This window comes from Artemia franciscana, chromosome 5 (assembly GCF_032884065.1).
Source record: "Artemia franciscana chromosome 5, ASM3288406v1, whole genome shotgun sequence".
Lineage (NCBI taxonomy): Eukaryota > Metazoa > Arthropoda > Branchiopoda > Anostraca > Artemiidae > Artemia > Artemia franciscana.
In genome coordinates this window covers 10,364,648-10,386,513 of record NC_088867.1, presented here as the reverse complement: position 1 = coordinate 10,386,513, position 21,866 = coordinate 10,364,648, and the positions used below count along the sequence as shown (strand labels likewise).

The following is a 21,866-nucleotide window of genomic DNA, read 5'->3' as shown; positions in this document are numbered from 1 at the left end:
AGAATTTATTATGGGAAAACTAGTAAAAAACAAACTACGTTGTCGTCGCTGTTACCCAAAACACTCTTTAAATTCCTCATCTTGTCTACGACAACTCAATTTTTGTCAAAAGATATTTTATCTAAATATTGTTTTTGTCAATTACAAAAGGCAATGTTAATTACAAAGGGTCAGCATTCGGCCAGCTGATAGGCTGAAGAGGGGAAAAGAGGTAAGAGGAGGTTCTAACTAGGGAAGAAGAGGGGTTAGAGAGGTCTTTTTCAGGAAATAATTCTTTCATTTTTTTAATTTGGTGTTTTGAATTTTGCTTTATTTTCAATTTCAGTGTTTAATTTTTTTTTACTTTCTGGTATTGTTTCTACGGGAATAATTGTTGACATCTTTTTTTTATTACTGATCATTGTATGATAAGTATGTGTGTTTCTGAAGAGCTTCAGGAGGCGCCCTCTTGTTCTTGAGGAATCATCTATCTCAAATAGGTTTGTGATAGTATCATGGTTTTGAATTAACTTGTACGTCATTAAAAAATCCGTTGACGTCGAATTGTATTTTCGCAGCTGTAGGTACGTTCTGACGAATCTTGCGAAAGTGCGGCAAGCAATGCCTCATAAAAAAGGAGAAAGGCGTGTGATAAATTGCTTGGGAATCTGTCACCTGCTCCAGTCAACAAAAATTTTCTTTGGCGTTCTTTCTAGACTGAATTATATTCCTTTGGAAAACCCTAGCTCTATTATTCATTAACGCTCTTCTGTGTTTATTCTAAGGGTGTATCGAGACAAACAGTTCCCGTTAACGAACTCTAAGTATGAAGTGACGGTTATAAGTGAAAATCAAAACTCTAACAGAAGGAATTTTGATAACAGTAGGCTATATATGTTACCGTGAATGTCCGCAAATTGCGTAATGTCGACATTCACCGGTGAATGTCCGAAATACCTTTTTTCTCCTTGGATTTAGTCAGCATTGCCAGTCAATTCTTTCAATTTAATGCAAGGTTTGATGATGACACATTAGGTTAGATTAGGTTTGGTAGACGAGGTTAGATTTGTTTAGGATAGCTTAAGTCAGGTTTGTTTAGGATAGTTTAAGTTAGGTTTTTAATCTAAATTAACCTAACCTGACCTAACCTAACTTTAACTTTCACCATCATAGCTTGTATAAAACTGAAACAGCTGACTTGCAAAGCTAATTTAATTTAAGCAGAGAAAAGGGAATTTTGAACATTCATTGATGAATGTCAACATAACTAGATTTCGAACATTCACGGTAACATATACATATATTGATTTTCATTGTGATCTAAAATACGTAAAACGTATTAGATTTAGAATTACCCGCAAAAAGCTATTAGAAACAGGGAAAGTATCCCAGAAAAGAAAAGTATCTTGGTGAAAATTGTATCATCAAATTCACCGTATTAAAGACCTTAAATAGAGTTTTCAAAAAAAATTTCTCAAATCCTTTTTTCTCAATCCTTATCATAAGGGTGTATTATAACAAACAGTTCCTGTTAATGAACTGTAAGTAAAGAGCGACGGATCTAAGTAAAGATTCGAACTAAATGAAGGAATTTTGGCCACAATATATGCATAAAAATGTTTTTTTCACGATGATTTCAAATATTTAAAATGCATTAGATTTAGAATTATCCGTAGAAACCTATGAGAAACAGAAAAAAAAATTCCAGAAAGGGGATATATCTCGGTGAAAGTTACGCCATCAAATTCAGTATATTTAAAACGTTTAATTGGGATTTCAAAATCCTTTTTCTCAAAGTCAGGACAACAATGGTTCACATTCAAAGGCGGAAAACTGCCTGGGAATCTGTCACCTGTTGCCATCAGCAAAAATTCCCTTAGTTTTTCTTTCTAAGTTGTTTTATATCCCTTTAGAAAACCTTTGCTCTGTTGTTTATTAAAGTAAGAAAAACAGTGAAAACAGTTAATTGTTTGAACTTCTTGTGCGGAATTTTGCATAACCATATATCAGGCACGTACGCAGAAATTATTACCGGGGGGGGCCAAAACCTTCGAAACAGCAGATATAAAGTAACACTTTTTTTATTTAATAATGCAAAAAGCACGTATATCGGAAAATACAGATTAACTTTGATTTGTAGTATTGTAGCGGATGGGGGGAAGAAGACTGAAGCCTCAAAAGTACGTTTTAGGCTCAGTTTATGTTCATAGCGATTTAGATCCAGTGATTAATCCATTATATCCCACTGAAAGGGAAACTTTAGGGTTAACAGTGCAATATGGGTGCTGTGGGGGGGGGGATAGTTCTTCTATTGCAAAAACGTAGATTTTATGTATTAGAACTATACAAATGAATTTCAACGACGTTAGGCTATATATATATATACCAAAGCAATTTTATTTTTATGATGATTCCAAATATTCAGAATTTCTTAAGGGTAATTCGGATGATTGGTAATTCTAAAACCTATCAACAAAAATGAACTTGAGAAAATGTGGATGATTTTAGATAAAAGAAAAAAAAACTCCCTAAAAAGGTGATAAATCTTCACGAAAACTACACCATCAAATTTGACATACTAAAGAACCGCTAGCAGAGGTTTTAAGCTCCTTTTTTGTCAAAGCTAGGCAACCAATGGTTCATAAAAAGGGGGAAGACATGTGATAAACTGATTTGGAATCTGTCACCTGTTCCTGTCAACAAAATTTTCCTTTGGAATTCCTTTTAGGCTACATTAAATCTCGTTTAAAACCCCATGCTCTACTATTCATTAATGTTTTTGTATTATTATGAATAGTTTTATGACTGTTCTTAGCTCTGAAGCTAATAGGAATATAAACTTTATTGAGTGGGGCCTGTAGGTATTAATGTTCTTTTATATATAAAAAAAGCTTTATGGCCTTGCTTTCTTGATTACAACGAAAGCAATCTTAATTGGTTGCTAGGCCAACATGGAAAATTGCGCACAAAGGACATCAAAGGGCAAGGTTTTTCCCTCCTGAGACAATAAAATATTTTGTGCAAGCCTGTATTATTCTGTATAGGTCTTACACAATTTTTCTTGACAAAATAGCCTTCTTAAGCCCTACACATAAACATTTTTAAAACGTGTAGTTGAATATTCCAAAGCGTGCACATTGCCTGCATTATTATGCACTTTTTAGGAGCTGATAAATATCTGTCTCTATTTGTCGATTTGAAAATGCCCGGAAATTCTAGTTTAACATTTCCAAGCAACCTCAATCTTCCTTGAAAAAGACTGGTAAATGTAATTCCATAATTGTACTATCCACCTTATTCTCGCAATGGAGACAAAGGTCGTATGGGTTTAGAAGTGGTCCATTCCCCCTCAGAACCTTTCTACATCAAAAAGGAAAATAAGTTGCCCAGATTTAGAATCAAACCTGTGGCTCTTTTGGATTTATCTTTACAGTCCCAAGGGCAGTCAAAATGAAATCTTCTTTTTAAACTGGTAAATTTGAAACTTACACAATCATCCATATAAAACAGTGTGTGGTAACAAACTGTAAGTAAGGAGCGACCCGGCTCAATAATTACGGAAACTCTACAAAAGAGATTTTGATACTAATAGTTAAATCAAATGAATTAAGTTTTATGTTCATTTAAATGTGTAAGTCTCATCAATTTTTGTCTTATCCATCAAAAGTTACGAGCCTAAGAAAATTTGTCTTATTTTTGAAAAAAGGGGAAAGCCCCCATAAAAGTCATAGAATCTTAATGAAAATCACACAATCAGATTCAGCACATCAACGAACCTTACTGTAGTGGTTTCAAGCTCATATCTACAAAATGTGGAATTTTGTATTTTTTGCCAGAAGAAAGATAACGGATGCGTGTTTATTTGTTGTTTTTTTTTTTTATGGGTGATTGTATCGACCCAGTGGCCCTAGAATATTTCAAGAGGGCTCATTTGAATGGAAATTAAAAGTTTTAGTGCCCTTTCCAAGTTACCAAAAAAATTACAGGGCAACTAGACCCCCTCCCACGCTCATTTGTTATTAAAGTCACCAGATACAAATTTTAAGATAGCTATTTTGTTCAGCATAGTCAAAAATTTAGTAACTATATCTTTAAGGATGACTTAATCCCCCACAGTCCCCGACGGAAGAACTGCAAGCTATAAACTTTGCCCATTGTTTGCATATAGTATTGGTCATTGGGAAATGTACAGACGTTTTCAGGGGGATATTTTCGTGTGGGGGGATTTGGGGAAGGGCTATGAGTGGAACGATCCCTCTATGGAGAAATTTTCATTGGGGAAGATAATTTGTCCATGAAGGGGGTGCCGGTTTTGCAAAATTATTGAAAAACAATCAGAAATTAAACAAAAAAGCAAGTTTTTTTCAAATGAAAGTAAGAAGCAATATTAATACTTAAAACGAACAGAAACTATTACTTATATGAGGGTTCGCCCCCTCGTCAATACCTCACTCTTTACGCTAAAGGTTTTTTTAGTAGTTTCAAATTTGTTATAATTAAACAGCCTTTGTGATTCAGGGGTCATTCTTACAGAATTGAAACAAGTTTTGAACTTTAGCGTAAAGAGCGTGGTATTGACGACGGGGCTAACCCCCTCATACAGGCTACGTAATTATTTCCGCTCGTATTAATTTTTGATGTTTCTCCTTACTTTCTGTTAAGAAAATTTTTTTTTCCAATTAATTGTTTTTAAAGATCAGAAGATAAAAACTTCTATGTGCATTTATGCAGGTTTTGGTGTTAGCGGTGCCATTTTAAGAACAAGAAACGCTGGTGAAAATAAGGAAAAAACTGCGAAAATGTTGTCAGTCTTAACTAATTAGTTTTGCTTATTTATTTTGGTGGTCAGGCTTGGCAACTCTGACGAAAATACCATACTGCCATAAAAACTTCATGATGAAGAAACCAAAAAAAGAAAAATCTTAGAAATCACAGCTTTTAGTTGTGAATAGACCGAAGATGGGCTCAAGGGGGAAAATTCTTTTTATTTTTATTTCTTCACACTTTCAATTGTATGCCCATTCTTTACTTTATATTACAAATAGTATTGATAAAAATTTTCTTTTCAATATAATCAGTTTATGTAAGTCATTTTATTATAATCTTGAAAACCAAAAATGTTTCATGGTCCTTATTATTGTCGAAGTTTGATAAATCAGTCCATAGTTGAAACAACCTAAATAAAAGCTATAAATATTTGGAATAAATAATATGTAACACACGGTTTCCAGCAGAGAGTCTTGGATGATAAAGTGGCACTACACGACTGGCAAAGCTGGAACACAGTTTGACTTCAACAGATCTGATTAATTGCCCATGGATATGTAATGCATTTGCACTGGCATCAAGAATGATACATTTATTATTCATTTAAGCTTTAGATATTTAAGAGAAGCTAATAGATGTTAGGGCCTTAGAAATTTTGTGGCAAACAAAAAAAAATTCAAATGGGGATGATTCTACTTATTTAGACAGTGGAAAAAACAGGCACAAAAATCCATATATTTTGATAACATATACAGCAACCATCATCAGTAGAATTACTAGAATAATGATATTGAAACTAGCAATTTATATACAAAAAAAAATAATTTTCGGGTCATTCACAAATTAATGAGCTTCCGGATCATTTACTAGATTATTTTCAGAGAAAGTGAGTTATATCAAGACTCAATGCACTTTAACATAGCTTTCTCTGAAAATAATCCAGTGAATAATCCAAAAGTTCATTATTTTGTGAATGACCCAAAAAGTTATTATTTTTTTCTTTGTATATAAATATACTAGTTTCAATATTGTTATTTTAGTAATTCTACTGTATGCAATCGAAATATCTGGACTTTTGTACCTGTTTTTTTTTTTTTTTTTTTTTTTTTTTTTTTTTTTTTTTTTTTTTTTTTTTTTTTTTTTTTTTTTTTTTTTTTTTTTTTTTTTTTACCGTCTAAATAAATGGAACAAATAATAAATGGAATTATCCTAATTTGAAAATTTGTTTGTTTGTGATAGAACGGCAGTGTGGTCTAAGAAAAGAATACTTAATCTAAGGTGTTACGTCGAAAATACGTTGTATATTTGTGGCAACATTCTAGTTTTTGCCCTCTTCTTAACTAAGCAGTATAATAACAATGCAGCGTCAGCCGGGTATCGAAAAGATGTATCTCCTTAATTGTAAATGTTCAGAAGAACAAAAAAACTCACAACTTATTTATTTCCCCTCCGATAACCGTAGTAAAAACAGATCGATATGTGAATCAATGCACATACATCTTTTTTTTTGTTATACGATTATCGAAAGAGAAATAAATTACTTATGAGTTTTTTTTTATCTTCTGAAAATTTGCAATTATGGTGATACGTCTTTTTGATACCTGAATGACGATAATAACTTCACCTATCGTAAGATGTCTTTATGTATTGGGCTTTCAATAGCTCATTCAGTTTAATTGACACCAGTTCCCTCCTAATGCCTGGACATTGCTAACCTTCAAATGCGCCGGTATTGTTATTTTTTTTTTCGAATTAGCATTATGAACTAACTATTGATGAGAAACAAGTACAAAAAAAGAATGTAAAAATTAACAAAATCAGCGTTCCGAACAAAAATGAAAGGACAAATGGCCTAGAATCTAGGCCCTAGATATAGGCTTATAGTTTCTAGACACTGTTATCTTTCTGTAATTAGTTTTTTCTTCTTTTTTTTGTTTTTAAGAATGGTCTGATGATTAAGCCATTTGGTTTGTTATTGTTTTAATCCAATTCCTTCGTTCTATAACCGAACATCTACAAAGTTTTATTTTCGTGTGTGCTAAACATCTTAGAAATACTTCAAAGTATAGTGTTGGTGAGACAAGGTTTATCTCGTTCTGCTCAAAAGGAAAGGTTGTATCGGTATTATTAAAACAGAGAAAAGTAAAGTTGTTTCATGACTACTATTCGACATTATACCGCAATCGATACAATATTTTATCGATGGCAATGTTTTTAGCTTAAGACACAATAGTCGATTACGTCATCGGTGTTTTACATGAGGTCAAAAATACCGTTTTTTCGCGATTACTATTCGATATTGCATCGCACTCGATACAGTATTTTACCGATAATAATATTTTGATTTACTATATAATAGTTGATTACGTCATTGGTATTTTACAGGAGTGCAAAAATATTGTTTTTTCACAGTTACCATTTGCTTGTGTTTCACTTTTAATCGTGAGTTTGTTCACTGCAATGTTTTTTTTTTTTTTAAATAGCACTTTGTAGCTGAATGAAATGATTTCGTTCAACGTACAATTACGTTTGTCTTTCAGATTTTTTTTTTCTGGTAGATACACTAAAACATACTATGTCCTGACCATGTTCGATAACACCCATCTTACGGAATGCATGAAGAATGCATCTGGGAGAAGGGAATAAATTAAAAACAAAGAAAAAATATTTGAAAATTAGAAAAAATCGATATCTTGGAAGAGGGGATGACAGGCATGACACCCTCCTTTTTACTTATGACACCATTTACCTCGTATGAAAAACTTGTCTCCTCTTCAAATTTTAACCTTGGCATAGATATACTAGCAGAATATTCTTCATTTTCTAACTCACTTTTAATATATAGTGTATAGGCTTACATTTTTGGGATGTAATTCGTAATAAAATACACAATACGTAATAAAAAGTGGACATGTACATGAATATCCGGAAAAAGGAACATAATTGTAATGACACTGGTGTGATATTCTGGGCCATTTTCTCTTTTTTCTTGATTTGGCACGTAAATATGCAACGATAAAATTATAATTATAATTAACTAATAATAATTATAATCATTTATATATATATTTTATAAATATTAATATATAATTATATATAATTATATATTTATAATTTATATTTATTATATATTTATTTATAATTATATATAAATAATTATAATTAACTAATAATTATAATAATAATTATAATTAACTATAATGATTATAATTATAATTAACGAATTTTTCCTATTAGAAAAATATAAATTGACAGTCGTTAATTACTTCGTTGATTTTTCTCTTTAATATAAATGCTTTTGTTTTCTAGTATGTAAATTTACTAGTCGACCAACGAGTATTCCTGGATGGCGATTTTTTTTGGAATTCAACTTTACATTTACCATCTAACGGTCTTTTCTCCAAAAGTTCAGTTTCATGTTAAACTTTGGTCCTTGTCCCAGTCTCAATATATTACCTAAGTATTCAATGTTCCAAATACATTAATCATAAAATTTTGAAGATTTAAGTAAGGTGTGATGTGATTTAGGGACACATATCCATTAACCATCAGATTAGTTTTGTAGACACAGTTCTCTGCCTGCGTAATTTTCGCATAAAAAATAATATTTTTAACCAAAAATCTGGCTAAATCTTAAGGCTAGGTAAAATATGGGACTATTAGGAGGGGGAGAGTGTATTATTAGGAAAGCGACTGTTTTATGAGGTAAGAGTGTTAGCTCCGACGAATAACTTTTTACTCTTATAATTTTCCGGTTGATCTTGAGCACTGATTGACGACTTTGTACCTGTTTTTATGTATTTAGTTGCAACCAATCTAAAAAGCACTGCTTTCCAAAAAAGAAGTTTTTCAAAGCACAGTAAAACCCCTATTAAAAATAAATTGGGCCGAAATAAAATCGAATATTATTTCGAACTCGAGACGAACTGAAATTACTATCAATTAATAAATGTTGCTCAAAACATGCAGAAATTAAAATGAATTGTCAAATCAAATATATAGAAAACAGATATATAAAATAAACATAATTCTAAAAATAAAAAAAAATATTATTAAATCCCTAAGACTTCTAAAGGCCAGAGCGCCATTTGCGTTTTTCCAAAAACAATTTGTATTTCGAATACTATGAATGTTTTTTGTTGTAACATCAGCACAACAACAAAATATGATCTCACAAGGATGATCAAAACTTATAAACAAGAGCATTGCTATGGCTTCCTCCCTCTCAACCCTAAAAATTAGAAAAAGAATTTCTATGGCACTTTTAGCTTTAAAAAGATTAGATAGCGTTAGCTTTACTCTTGTTTGTCGCAATTTCAGTTCGTTTTAGGTTTAACTTGATTATTCATTGTAATTTCTGTTTGTTTTGGGGCTCATTTATTCGTTGGCAGTGATTTCTGTTTATTTCAAGGTTGAAATTTTACTTTACTTTGACTCTGTTCTTCATTGGTTTAAAGTAGCGCTTTACGTTTTTTACAAAATTTTTGCTGTAAATACTTTTTTTAGTTCATTCCCGGAAGGGAATAATGAAACTTGAGGAATTCTTTTATATAGGCTACAATGGTGTTAATTTCTGGAAGTCTGAGCAGTATTTCAATTTTTTAATGTCTACAATTATTAAAGAGAAAATGTCTAAAGTATAGTTTACTTTCGGAAAAACGCCAATGACGTTTTGGCCTTGAGAAGGCGCAGTGGTAGCCCTAGTTGTAGTATATTCTTTTATTTATAAATTGGGCTTGATCATTAATTTAATTTCAGGATTTCTGATCAGCAATGAAAATTTGTGTGGCTCTTTTCAAGTTTCACCCCCTCCCTCCTCTACTTTAAAACAAGTGTAACGCCTGCTGCACAAGTACCCTCCTAAAAAGTTCACTCATATGACACACACAAAAATCTCTCTTTCAAATCTAGTAACTATTTTATTTTATTTTGGTCATTGACCTACTTACATGGCCATATTACAAGAGATATTTCATTAGAATAATCCACCCGGCATCTCATTTTCATATACCTGTCTGAACATGATTAACAAAGAAAGTAGAAGTACGTATTTTGACGATTTAATTCTATGAATAAATCTTTTATTTGGATTGAATGAAATCCGGTCTCATAACACACGCTTGGCTAATGTAAACAAGCGAACTAATGTTCTCCAATGAATCAGTTGCTATGGCATTTTTTAGAGATACTCAACTTCCTAACTTTTGGCCCCCTCCCCCATTTTTACTTAGAATTTGTTTCGACTAAGAACTTTTTGGACTTAAAATTTTTTAGATTCAGATTATTTTTGAAATTAGAATTTTTGAACTAAGGATTTCTTGAACTTATAATTTTTTGCATTACTCAGTATTGGGTTATGCATAAATTCGAAATTAAATATTTTAAGTGATGATTTGACAGCGCTATGAGGGAAATGGTATAATAAAGCCTTTGAAAAAGTATTGCTTTGTATTGGGGTATGCATAAAGTTGAAATTAATAAAGTTGTATATATTTAATTTAAAAATTTTTATAAAATTACATTTGATTCAGCAAATCCAGCTAGTTGACAAATTCCGAATGGTTTAATCTCTGGCTGAGTACCAAAAAATTTAATGTAGAAACTTTTGAGTACATCAAACTCCGCTAGCTTGTAAATCCCGTGTGATTTAGTTGCTGATTGAATAAAACAAATTTAATTAAAGCACTTTTGAGTACAACAAACTTAACTAATTGATAGATTTTGTATGTTTTAACTCCTGACCGAACATCACAAATTTAATAAAAGCACCCTTAACTACAAGAATCTCACCTATTTGTTAAATTCCGAGTATGAATTTTCAAGCCAATAAAAATAATAAGAGGCTCTAAGATATGACTAGCGGCTCAGCTCACAAAAATGTAGAAGGAGGAAGTTAATTGGGAGTAATTTTTTCAATCTTCAATAAAAATTCTCCCAAAAAGATGGTTTTCAAAATTTAGGAGAGCGCGGGCGAAAAATCTGTAATGACATTCTGTGATGGCAATTTTCTTATAAAAATTAGCCAACTTTTTGCTTTATTTCTAGTTCTTCTTCTGTACTAAATAGTTTTACTTGTTCAATATCCATGTCTCCTCAAGATTACAATGGAAGCTCGTACTAACAATTTTTATTGGCTACTGATATTTGATTATTTTATATTCTCCAAATTTCCCAAGGAGCTGCTCTAAAATACAGTGATACTGCCCTTATTAATACACCGTATGTTTGTAGTTGATAAGGGCTTGGCTATTCCCATGTTCCACAAGAGTTTCGACTTATCATTTTGTTCCAAGAGGACAGCCATCTTATTCTTTGCTAATCTTGAAAAAGCTTCGAATTCTAAGAAATAATATTAATTAATAAACTTGTATGAGTGACGGGAATCTGAGATATATGTTTTTTTTGTGTTTAGTCATTTGGTAGGTAAGCAGAGTGAGTGGTGAGTTTGTGATGCATAGTTGAACGGTGGAACCTTGTGTGAATTGGGAGCCACGTGGATGGCATGTAAGTGAGTAGTTGCTTAGCGGGAGTTTGAGAGATTTAGAAGTTAGTAGGTAAGCAGAATGAGTGGTGAGTTTGTGATGCATAGTTGAACGGTGGAACCTTGTGTGGATTGGGAGCCACGTGGATGGCATGTAAGTGAGTAGTTGCTTAGCGGGAATTTGAGAGATTTAGAAGTTAGTAGGTAAGCAGAGTGAGTGGTGAGTTTGTGATGCATAGTTGAACGGTGGAACCTTGTGTGAATTGGGAGCCACGTGGATGGCATGTAAGTGAGTAGTTGCTTAGCAGGAATTTGATAGATTTAGAAGTTATTTGATAAGGAATCATGTGATAAAAATTTGTGGAGTCGCGTCATAATTTCTGTTTGATTTAAGTTTTAATGTTGCTCCTTACTTTCAGTTGAAAAAACTGGTCATTGCTTGTCAATAATGCTGGAAAATCCGGTGCCCCCTTCGTGGAAAATTCCCTTCTCCCATAAAAAATTCCTCCATGTAAAGATCCTCCCACGTAAACTTTTTCTCATAACCTCCCCTCCCCACCATAAAAATTCCCCTTAAAGCGTCTGTATACTTCCCAATAAGCAATATTATATGTAAACAATGAGCAAAGTTCACAACTTGTAGTCCTTCCCCGGGGCTGTGGGGGGATTAAATCATTCTCAAAGACATATCTATTGGATTTCTTTACTATTCTGAACAAAATGGCTATCTCAAGATTCTTATCGGGTTACTTTGGGGAAAAAATAAGCGTGGGAGGCGGCCTAGTTGCCCTCTAATTGTTGGTCACCTAAAAAGAGCACTAGATATTTTGATTTCCATTAGAGTCAATCATTTTGCAATATTCTAGGACCACTGGGTCGATACGATTATCCATGGGAAGAAAAACAAAAAACAAACAAACACACATCCGTGATCTTTGTTCTGGCAAAAATGCAAAATTCTACATTTTTGCAGATAGGAGCTTGAAACCTCTACAGTAGTATACGCTGAATCTGATGCTGTAATTTTCATTTAGATTCTTTTAGGGGGTGTTTCCTCCTTTTTTCGAAAATATGGCAAATATTCTCTGGCTCGTAATTTTTCATTTGTAAGACTAAACTCAATGCAACTTAGATATTTGAAGTCAACATATAAATCCGGTAAAATTCTAGTTAATTGACTTTTTGTTATCTTGGAAAGGGTTTAGGTTAGGAAAGTGAAACTTTCAGGGATGGTTCTACAGGCTAAATTATGTCTCGGGAAAGTGTTTCAAAGTACCCACCTCTACCCCTTCTCCCTCTAGAGGATCCCTGAAATTTGCCTACAGGACAGGCATATACCTATTGAAAATTTGACAAAACAACATTTTACCTTAATTTTCAGTTACTAGTTGCTTTTTCTCTGCCTTTAGTTCTGAAAATGCGATTCCTGTTATTTGAGTAGAATCTTGAGCCATATCAATGTGTTTTTTTTTTCAAAATTTAGGAAATGTATTTGCATATCTTTAAAACCTTATAAAATGGAATTGAGCAAAGTTATGAAGCTGAAAACAATTTTGTTGTACTTCAATTAAGCAGAAGATCTATTTTGCAAGGTTTCACTTTTATAAGACACATATTTTAAAAGGTCATCAAAGGTCAGGGCCCTCTAGAGGGAGAAGGAGTGTAGGTAGTTGCTTCAAAATACCTTCCCGGGACATACTTTAGTCTGTAGATTCATCCCTGAAAGTTTCATTTTCCTAACCTAAACCTTTTCTGAGATAGAAAGAAGTCAATTAACTAGAATTTTACCATAAATCTAATTCTTTTGATTTACCTATTGGTATCGAAATTCCGTTTTTAGAGTTTCGGCTACTATTGAGCCGAGTTGCTCCTTACTTACAGTTCGTTACCACGAAGTGTTTGATTAAAAAGGGTGAGGAAGATATTTCTTTTCTTGAATGATTATTTTTTAAATTATTATTTTTGGTAAGTCAACCTAATCCTCGCACAGTAGAAGGAATCATGATGAAGCTTCCAGTGACAGATTTTTTTTCGGAGGGAGAGGAATACACCTTTTTTTCTTCTTTTTTTACACCTGTCTTTCGACTGGCTTCGATGTTAGTTATATAATTTTTCTTATTGAGAAAAACTAAGTATAAACACAAATTCTATGACATCCAGGTGGTATATATCTTTCGCCAAATTTTTTTTTCAATTTTTTTTTTTTTTTGAATTCAAAGAGAAATAAATTTTAATAATAATACATGTTATGAAAAATAAAGAACCCCCGTTTAATATTCATATTCTTTTTCAGGGCGTTCCATTGACTCAAAATATTTCAGCTGGTGTTATAATTAGTGACAGGAGTTTGGTATTACAAAGGATATCTCGAACAACAGGGGGAATGTATAGCTGTTATGCTGCTAATTCAGAGGGGGAAAGTACCAGTGATTTAGTCAGACTCAGGGTCAAGCGTAAGTATAAACCTTATCTTTGTAAATCAATTACTGTTTTGGGGGATAGGCGAACTGATAGATTTGTATTGTGATATGACTCCAACGGTTTATTTACCAGTTTTGCTATTGTGGATGAAACATATTCCTGCTTGTGATGCTCTTTGTGGTAAACCTGTAATTATAAATAGAAATATGAAGTGCATGTTATGCAATTACATAATCAAAATCCTAGAGAAAATCATCTTTAACTGGCAAGGAATTATATTTTTAATCTGTTGACTGTTCTTTGGGTTGCCTTCAGCGACAGGGTTTTTCAGCTACGCTTCAATTCTGTATTTGAACGGAATCAATTGTCATTAAATTACTATGTTTTATCACGGAATGGTCATTCTCAACGAAACATTAATTACAACGAAATATCAATATCAGACAGAATTAAGTCTTGGTATAAAATAATCTGGAATTCATGCTTTAGACTTTTACGTCCTAAAAAAAAAATTTATAATAATAAATTAATAAAGAAATATGTATAGAAAAATTAACAAAGAAGATTAAAAAAGAAAAATTAATATTTTCATGAGGAGTAGTGACTTACATAATTTTACAACGGCTTACATTCATTAATAATAATTTACATGAATTTGTATAATTCTATTTGGTCGATTGTTGGTTATACTGCTTTGTCCTAGGTGATTGGATAGGTGAGCAAGATCACCTTGTTCAAGTACTTATTTATCTCAATTGCTAAAGTAAAAAACACTTCTTTTCTTCTTCCTTTTTATTTTGTTTTTTCTTGATTTTTTTCTAACTAAATAGTTATCTTGATAATATTATATAAAATACTTTGCAATAGATAAACAAAAATTGTACAACTCTTACCCTTCATTTCTCAGGACCGTAAGAAACTTCTATTTGCAAAATCTCTATATGAATTGTCTCGGGCTGCCTCAAATAGGGGAATTCCTGTCTTATACATGAATTGGATCTCCAGCTACTGGCTGGACCAGCGTCTTCTTATAACAGAGATCTTTGCTGGAAAATCTGTTTTTAGTTCGTCAATTACTGGCTGAAAATTATCCCCGAGGTTGTTTTGTCTTTTTGATTTATCCATTTTTTCTGCTCTTTGTTTTTTCGCACGTCATATTTTTTTGTCTGAAGTCGCATGTTTTTTCGCACCTTTCAAACAGTTCGTGGTAACGAACTGTAGTAAGGAGCGACCCGGCTCAATAGTAACCAAAACTCTAAAAAATGGAGTTTTGATACCAATAGCTACATCAAAATAATCGCATTTTAATGCTGATTTTAATATATAAGTTTTATCAAGTTTAGTCTTACCCATCAAAAGTTACGAGCCTGAGAAAATTTGCCTTATTTTAGAAAACAGGGGGAAACACCCCCTAAAAGTCATACGATCTTAACGAAAATCACACCATCAGATTCAGTGTATCAGAGAACCCTATTGTAGAAGTTTCAAGCTCCTATCTACGAAAATGTGGAATTTTGTATTTTTTGCCAGAAGGCAGATCACGGATGCGCGTTTATTTGTTTGTTTTTTTTGTTTTTTTTTTCCAGGGGTGATTGTATCGACCCAGCGGTCCTAGAATCTTACTAGAGGGCTCATTCTAACGGAAATGAAAAGTTCTAGTGCCCTTTTTAAGTGACCAAAAAAATTGGAGGGCACCTAGGCCCCATCCCACGCTAATTATTTTCCCAAATTCAACGGATCAAAATTCTGAGATATCCATTTTATTCAGCGTAGTCAAAAAACCTTATAACTATGTCTTTGGGGACGACTTACTCCCCCACAGTCCCCATGGGAGGGGCTTCAAGTTACAAACTTTGACCAGTGCTTGCATATAGTAATGGTTATTGGGAAGTGTAGAGACGTTTTAAGGGGGATTTTTTGGTTGGGAGAGGGGTTGACAAGAGGGGGATATGTTGGGGGAACTTTCCATCGAGGAATTTTTCATGGGGAAGAAAATTTCCATGAAGGGAGTGCAGGATTTTCTAGCATTACTTAAAAAAAAACAATGAAAAAATAAATATGTAAAGTTTTTCAACTGGAAGTAAGGAGCAGGATTAAAGCTTAAAACGAACAGAAATTATAAGGCATATGAGGGGCTCACCTCCTCCTAATACCCCGCTCTTTACGCTAGATTATTTTTAGTGATTTCAAATATTTATTCTACGGCTTTTGTGATTCAGGGGTCATTCTTAATGAATTGGGACAAAATTTAATCTTTAGTGTAAAGAGTGAGGTACTGACGAGGGGGTGAACTCCTCATATATGTAATAAAAACATGAGATTACAAAAGTGCGTTACGTAAGCTAATTTATAAGTTACGTTTATCTTTTACTGATAAAAACATTCGTAAAAATTAAAAGTTGTAGTTGCCTTTTTAAGTAACCAAAAACTCGCAGGGCAACTAGGCTTCCTCCACCGTTCCCTTTTTTCTCAAAATCAATCGATCAAAACTATGAGAAAGCCATTTAGCCAAAAAGAAAAAAAGAACTTGCAAATTTCGTGTTAATTATTCCTCTGCGGAGAGCCAAAATCAAAACATGCATTGATTCAAAAACGTTCAGAAATTAAATAAAAAAAAAGTTTTTTTAGCTGAAAGTAAGAAGCGACATTAAAATTTAAAACGAACAGAAATTACTTCGTATATGAAAGGGGCTGCTTCCTCATCAACGCCCCGCTCTTTACGCTATAGTTTTTTACTGTTTTAAAAAGCAGAGTTGAGAGAAAGAGTCAAACTTTAGCGTAATGAGCAGCCCCTTTCATATACGAAGTAATTTCTGTTCGTTTTAAGTTTTAATGTCGCTCCTTACTTTCAGCTAAAAAACATGATTTTTTTTTATTTAATATCATCTCAGACTGGCAATTACACGGGACTTCTGTGTGGGGTGGAGAGTAATGAAAACAAAACCAACTTTAGATACTATTTTGAATAGAAAGTACCCAGAAATTAAAGAAAACCAAAATATTTTCGGGGAACAGTCGGAACCCGAGCTTCCTCTCCTCGGTTTTAAGATCTGAAACAAACCTAAGTTTCGCTTGACAAAAGAAGGATTGTACACTCCTTCTTACGATCAAGAGCCGTAAACTTATTAAACTGCATCAAACACAGCCCGGTGGCAATTGAAATTTGACTGCAATTAGTGGCGTCAATAGAGTTAGGGCAGTGGGTGGTATTTGCCCCGCAAGATTCTTCACCCCATTGATTTTGAAAAAAAAAATCCGTAATATTTTTAGGTATTTTTATTGGAAAATGGTTTGTTTTGGTGCCTTAAATAAAAAAGAAGCTTCGCCAGAGCGTGTGAGAATTTTGCGTTTGCCTCCCCTAACATGCGTTATTTGCCGCCACTGACAAGAATGATCTCCTTTTCGAAGAAAAAATTTTTGAATCAAATAAAGAAATGCATCACATTTGGAAAGAAATAGGGCAAAATAAGAGGCATGTCTTGTTAATTTAAAGGAAGCCCGAGAAAATAAATAACCGAAAGAAATAGATTTCTTGCACAACACAAGTGGATAATGTATTATCCATTTAGTATTTTAGTTACTTAATGAGACTACATGTTGCGTCAGAATTGAGAAATTCTTAGTTGCAAAACATGAGACAGAATAATTAAGAGACAATAAACAAACCAACTAATGATACACAAGAAAGGTACCTCAATGCGACAAGGGCCTTTTATCGAAATAGGATCTTAGCTGCGAAGGGGTTGACAGCTCTCTTGCAGTAAGCATCCAAGCCTTACTCTACCAAAACTGAGGTAAGTTTCAGCGATATAATTAAGTTAAGATAACTGGAAATAGTTTAATTGTAATATGTGCATACTTTCCTTGAGCAGAATTGTATCAAAACCAGCGTTGCCAACGCTTTACAAATGTCCCGTTTTTTGTAATAAGTTAAAGGTCCGCGGTACATTTGGAATTTTTTGGTACAACCAAATTGTTCGTTGCATTGGGGTTTTGCTTGCTCGTTTCTTACTCAGATACCAAGTCCTAAGTCCTAATCCAAGTCCTACTCTATCAGCAATTGTCTTCTTATTACAGCAAATTTTTAACCTGCTGTTCAGATGGAACGAATTAATCTCCTGCGGTACAATTTTAGTCAGAAGACTGGTGCAGTTTATGTTAAACTATTGGCAACGCTGATCAAGACACCTTTACAAGCTATCACATGGATCAGTTAAACAAAAAAAAAATCTTGATTAGTTGAAATGTCATAGATCATCAACAAAGGAAAGCTGGTTCATCATCAGCTCCGGAGTAGTCATCGTCTATTTACTTTTTTAAATATCTGAACTTTCGCTTTGTGTGAACAAATTTCAGTAGCTTTTTTACAACAACTGTGAATTCAGCAATTTTCTTCTATATCTTTCTATTATTCTTCTATACTATCTTCTTCTATACATTATATGAACATTGTCAGCAATGTGTATTATCAATTTAATAGACTAATAACTTTACGCTATATGGACAGCAGGCGTCAGTAATCGTTTCGAATTGCAACTTTTATCGGAAAATTGGCTACATCACGGTCTTTGCTAGACTTTGTAATGACCTTTATCAAAATGGTTATCATGCCTCGTATTATAATAGAATTAATTTTTTTTATAATGATAAGTCCCAGATTCGTATACCACAACAGCAACTGCTGAAATATATTGGGCAACATGAGAATTAGAACCGTTCATAATTGAGATGAAAAGAAGCGATTTGAGGCGCATTGGAGCATCAAATGATTAAAAATGTGGAGATATTGACATGTTCCTCTTTAATACTGAGCCCTCCATCGTGGGTACGGCTACTGAAAGGGAGTGTATAGTATAGGGAGTGAATTAATAAATTTGAGGTGCATTGGAGCTTCGGCACATTGAAAATGTAGAAAAATAGACATGTTCCTCTTGAATACTGAGCCCTCCGTCATGGGTGCAGCTAGTGAAAGGGGAGTGTGTAGTAAAAAGAGTGTATTAATAAATTTGAGGTGCATTGGAGCATTGGCACATTGAAAATGTAGAAAAATAAACCTATTCCTTTTTAATACTGAGCCCTCCATCGTGGATGTAGCTATTAAAGGGGAGTGTATAGTGAAGAGAGTGGATTAATTAAATTAATTCATTGTTTCATGAAGAGAAATCTCAAATTAAAATGCCACAACAGCAACTACTGAAATATAATGAGCAATATAAGAATTAGAACCGTTTTGTTTGAGGTGCATTGGAGCATCAGCTCATTGAAAATGTGAATAGACATGTTCCTCTTTAATACTGAGCCCTCCATCGTGGGCGCAACTACTGAAGAGGAGTTTATAGTGAAGAGAGTAAATTAATAAAATGAATTCATTGTTTTATGAAGAGAAATCTCAGATTTGTATACAACAACACCAACTGCTGAAATATAATGGGCAGTATGAGAATTAGAACCACTCATAAGTGAGGTGAAAACCAATAATTTGAGGTGCATTGGAGCATCGGCTCATTGAAAATGTAAAAAATAGACACGTTCCTCTTTATCACTGAGTCTCCTATCGTGGGTGCAGCTAGTGAAGGGTGTAAGGTATAGGAAGTGAATTAATAAATTTGAGGTGCATTGGGGCATCAGCACACTGAAAATGCAAAAAAATAGACGTGTTCCTCTTTAATACTGAGCTTTCTATCGTGGGTGCAGCTAGTGAAGGGTGTAGGGTATAGGAAGTGAATTAATAAATTTGAGGTGCATTGGGGCATCAGCACACTGAAAATGTCGAAAAATAGACATGTTCCTCTTTAATACTGAGCCCTCTATCGTGGGTGCAGCTAGTGAAGGGTGTAGGGTATAGGAAGTGAATTAATAAATTTTAGGTGCATTGGAGCATTGGCACACTGAAAATGCAGGAAAATAGACATGTTCCTCTTTAATACTGAGCCCTCTATCATGGGTGCAGCTAGTGAAGGGTGTAGGGTATAGGAAGTGAATTAAAAAATTTCAGTTGCATTGGAGCATCGGCACACTGAAAATGCAAAAAAATAGACGTGTTCCTCTTTAATACTGAGCTTTCTATCGTGGGTGCAGCTAGTGAAGGGTGTAGGGTATAGGAAGTGAATTAATAAATTTGAGGTGCATTGGGGCATCAGCACACTGAAAATGTCGAAAAATAGACATGTTCCTCTTTAATACTGAGCCCTCTATCGTGGGTGCAGCTAGTGAAGGGTGTAGGGTATAGGAAGTGAATTAATAAATTTTAGGTGCATTGGAGCATTGGCACACTGAAAATGCAGAAAAATAGACGTGTTCCTCTTTAATACTGAGCCCTCTATCATGGGTGCAGCTAGTGAAAGGTGTAGGGTATAGGAAGTGAATTAATAAATTTGAGGTGCATTATAGCATCGGTACACTGAAAATGCAGAAAAATAGACATGCTCCTCTTTAATACTGAGCCCTCTATCGTAGGTGCAGCTAGTGAAGGATGTAGGGTATAGGAAGGGAATTAATAAATTTGAGGTGCATTGGAGCATAGGCACACTGAAAATACAGAAAAATAGACATGTTCCTCTTTAATACTGAGCCCTCCATCGTGGATGTGTGGTTGTCTTTGAAAGAAATAGACATGTTCCTCTTTAATACCGAGCCCTCCATCGTGGGTGCAACTATTAAAGGGGAGTGTATAGTGAAGAGAGTGAATTAATAAAAATAATTCATTATTTTATGAAGAGAAATCTCAAATTCGAATACCACAACAGCAACTGCTGAAATATAATGAGCAATATAAGAATTAGAACCGCTCGTAAATGAGGTGAAAACAAAAAATTTGAGGTGCATTGGAGCATCGACTCATTGAAAACGTGAAAAATAGACATGTTCCTCTTTAATACTGAGCCCTCCATCGTGGGCGCAACTACTGAAGGGGATTGTATAGTGAATAGAGTGAATTAATAAAATGAATTCATTGTTTTATGAAGAGAAATCTCAAATTTGTATGCAACAACACCAACTGCTGAAATATAATGAGCAATATAGGAATTAGAATCGTTCATAAGTGAGTTGAAAACAAACAATTTGAGGTGCATTGGAGCATCGGCTCATTGAAAGTGTAAAAAAAATAGACATATTCCTCTTTAATATTGAGCCCTTCAGCATGGGTGCAGCCTAATGAAGGGGAAATTTTTAGTATGTCAAACGTATAGACGACTTTAACTCACAATATTCACTTTCAATCCTCTGAATCTACCTCTTCTCGCCCAAAGTCCGGCATCAGCTGCAACTTTTTTTAGCATCTAGTCCCTTTTTTATGCTCCTTTTTTTTATGCTAGTCCTTTTTTTTTATGTTCTCAAGTATACACGATATTTCTTTACTCTTAGCATATTTTTTGCAGTATTTGCTTTAAACGTCTGTTGGTATTATTCTTGATATTCTTTTTGTTTAGTTCTAAAAAAATTTTACAGCCCCAATTAGGGGCGTAATTTGCTATGGGGCAGAGGGACTACTGTACCCTCCAGAACCAGGTTTGCCATCCCTTCCCACCTCTTAGTTCGCCCGCCAGCTGAAATTTAGTTTCCGTAAAAAATCTTGTCAAAACTAAGATAAGCTTGCATAATTCAAGTATCTAGAGAAACAGGTCAATTTTCTTTAGTATATCTTTGCCTTTATGGTAATATATGATTCATTTTTCAGTTTTCACTGTCATTTTCACTTGATTTGGGAAAGTCCGCTACAACTTTGCCCCCCCCCCCCCAAGTATTTTGACGCAATTATGCCAATGCCCCCATTGTCTTACTATCTCTTCGTTTTTCATGAATTGTCCCCTGTTCATAACGAGAAACCTGATCTTAAAAAAGTGTGTGAAGTCTTGTATATTTGATTTTTAAAGTTTCTTACACGGGGTGAATATTACTTTTCACATTTTCGTTTTCCCATAGCCGTTGGGGACCAAAATAGAATTTTCAAACTGAGATGCCTTATTAAACAAATACATAAAGACACTAAAAAACCCAAGAGTTCGGTCTAGAGGGAATATAAGCTGAAATTTACGTTCACGGAAAAGGGGGCTCTTACTCATTTACATTTAGAGGGTCCACCATCCTTTTTATGAGTTTTTAAACCAAACATATGGCTGAATTTCAATAGTTATACAAATACACATTTTAAGGACAAAATTCTCATCTTTGAGCATTTCTGTTATTATGGATAAATCCAAGTACGAAGTTCTTCCCA

At 33.7% G+C, this 21,866-nt stretch overlaps 1 protein-coding gene across 1 annotated transcript in view; it reads left to right on the top strand.

Annotated features, from left to right (window-relative positions):
• LOC136026968 (nephrin-like) overlaps nt 1–21,866 on the top strand; it is a 189,896-nt gene that overhangs the window by 158,592 nt on the left and 9,438 nt on the right. The window contains exon 10 of the mRNA XM_065703837.1: nt 13,521–13,680. Within this exon, the coding sequence (XP_065559909.1) occupies nt 13,521–13,680 (160 nt within the window). The remainder of the gene's footprint in view (nt 1–13,520; nt 13,681–21,866) is intronic.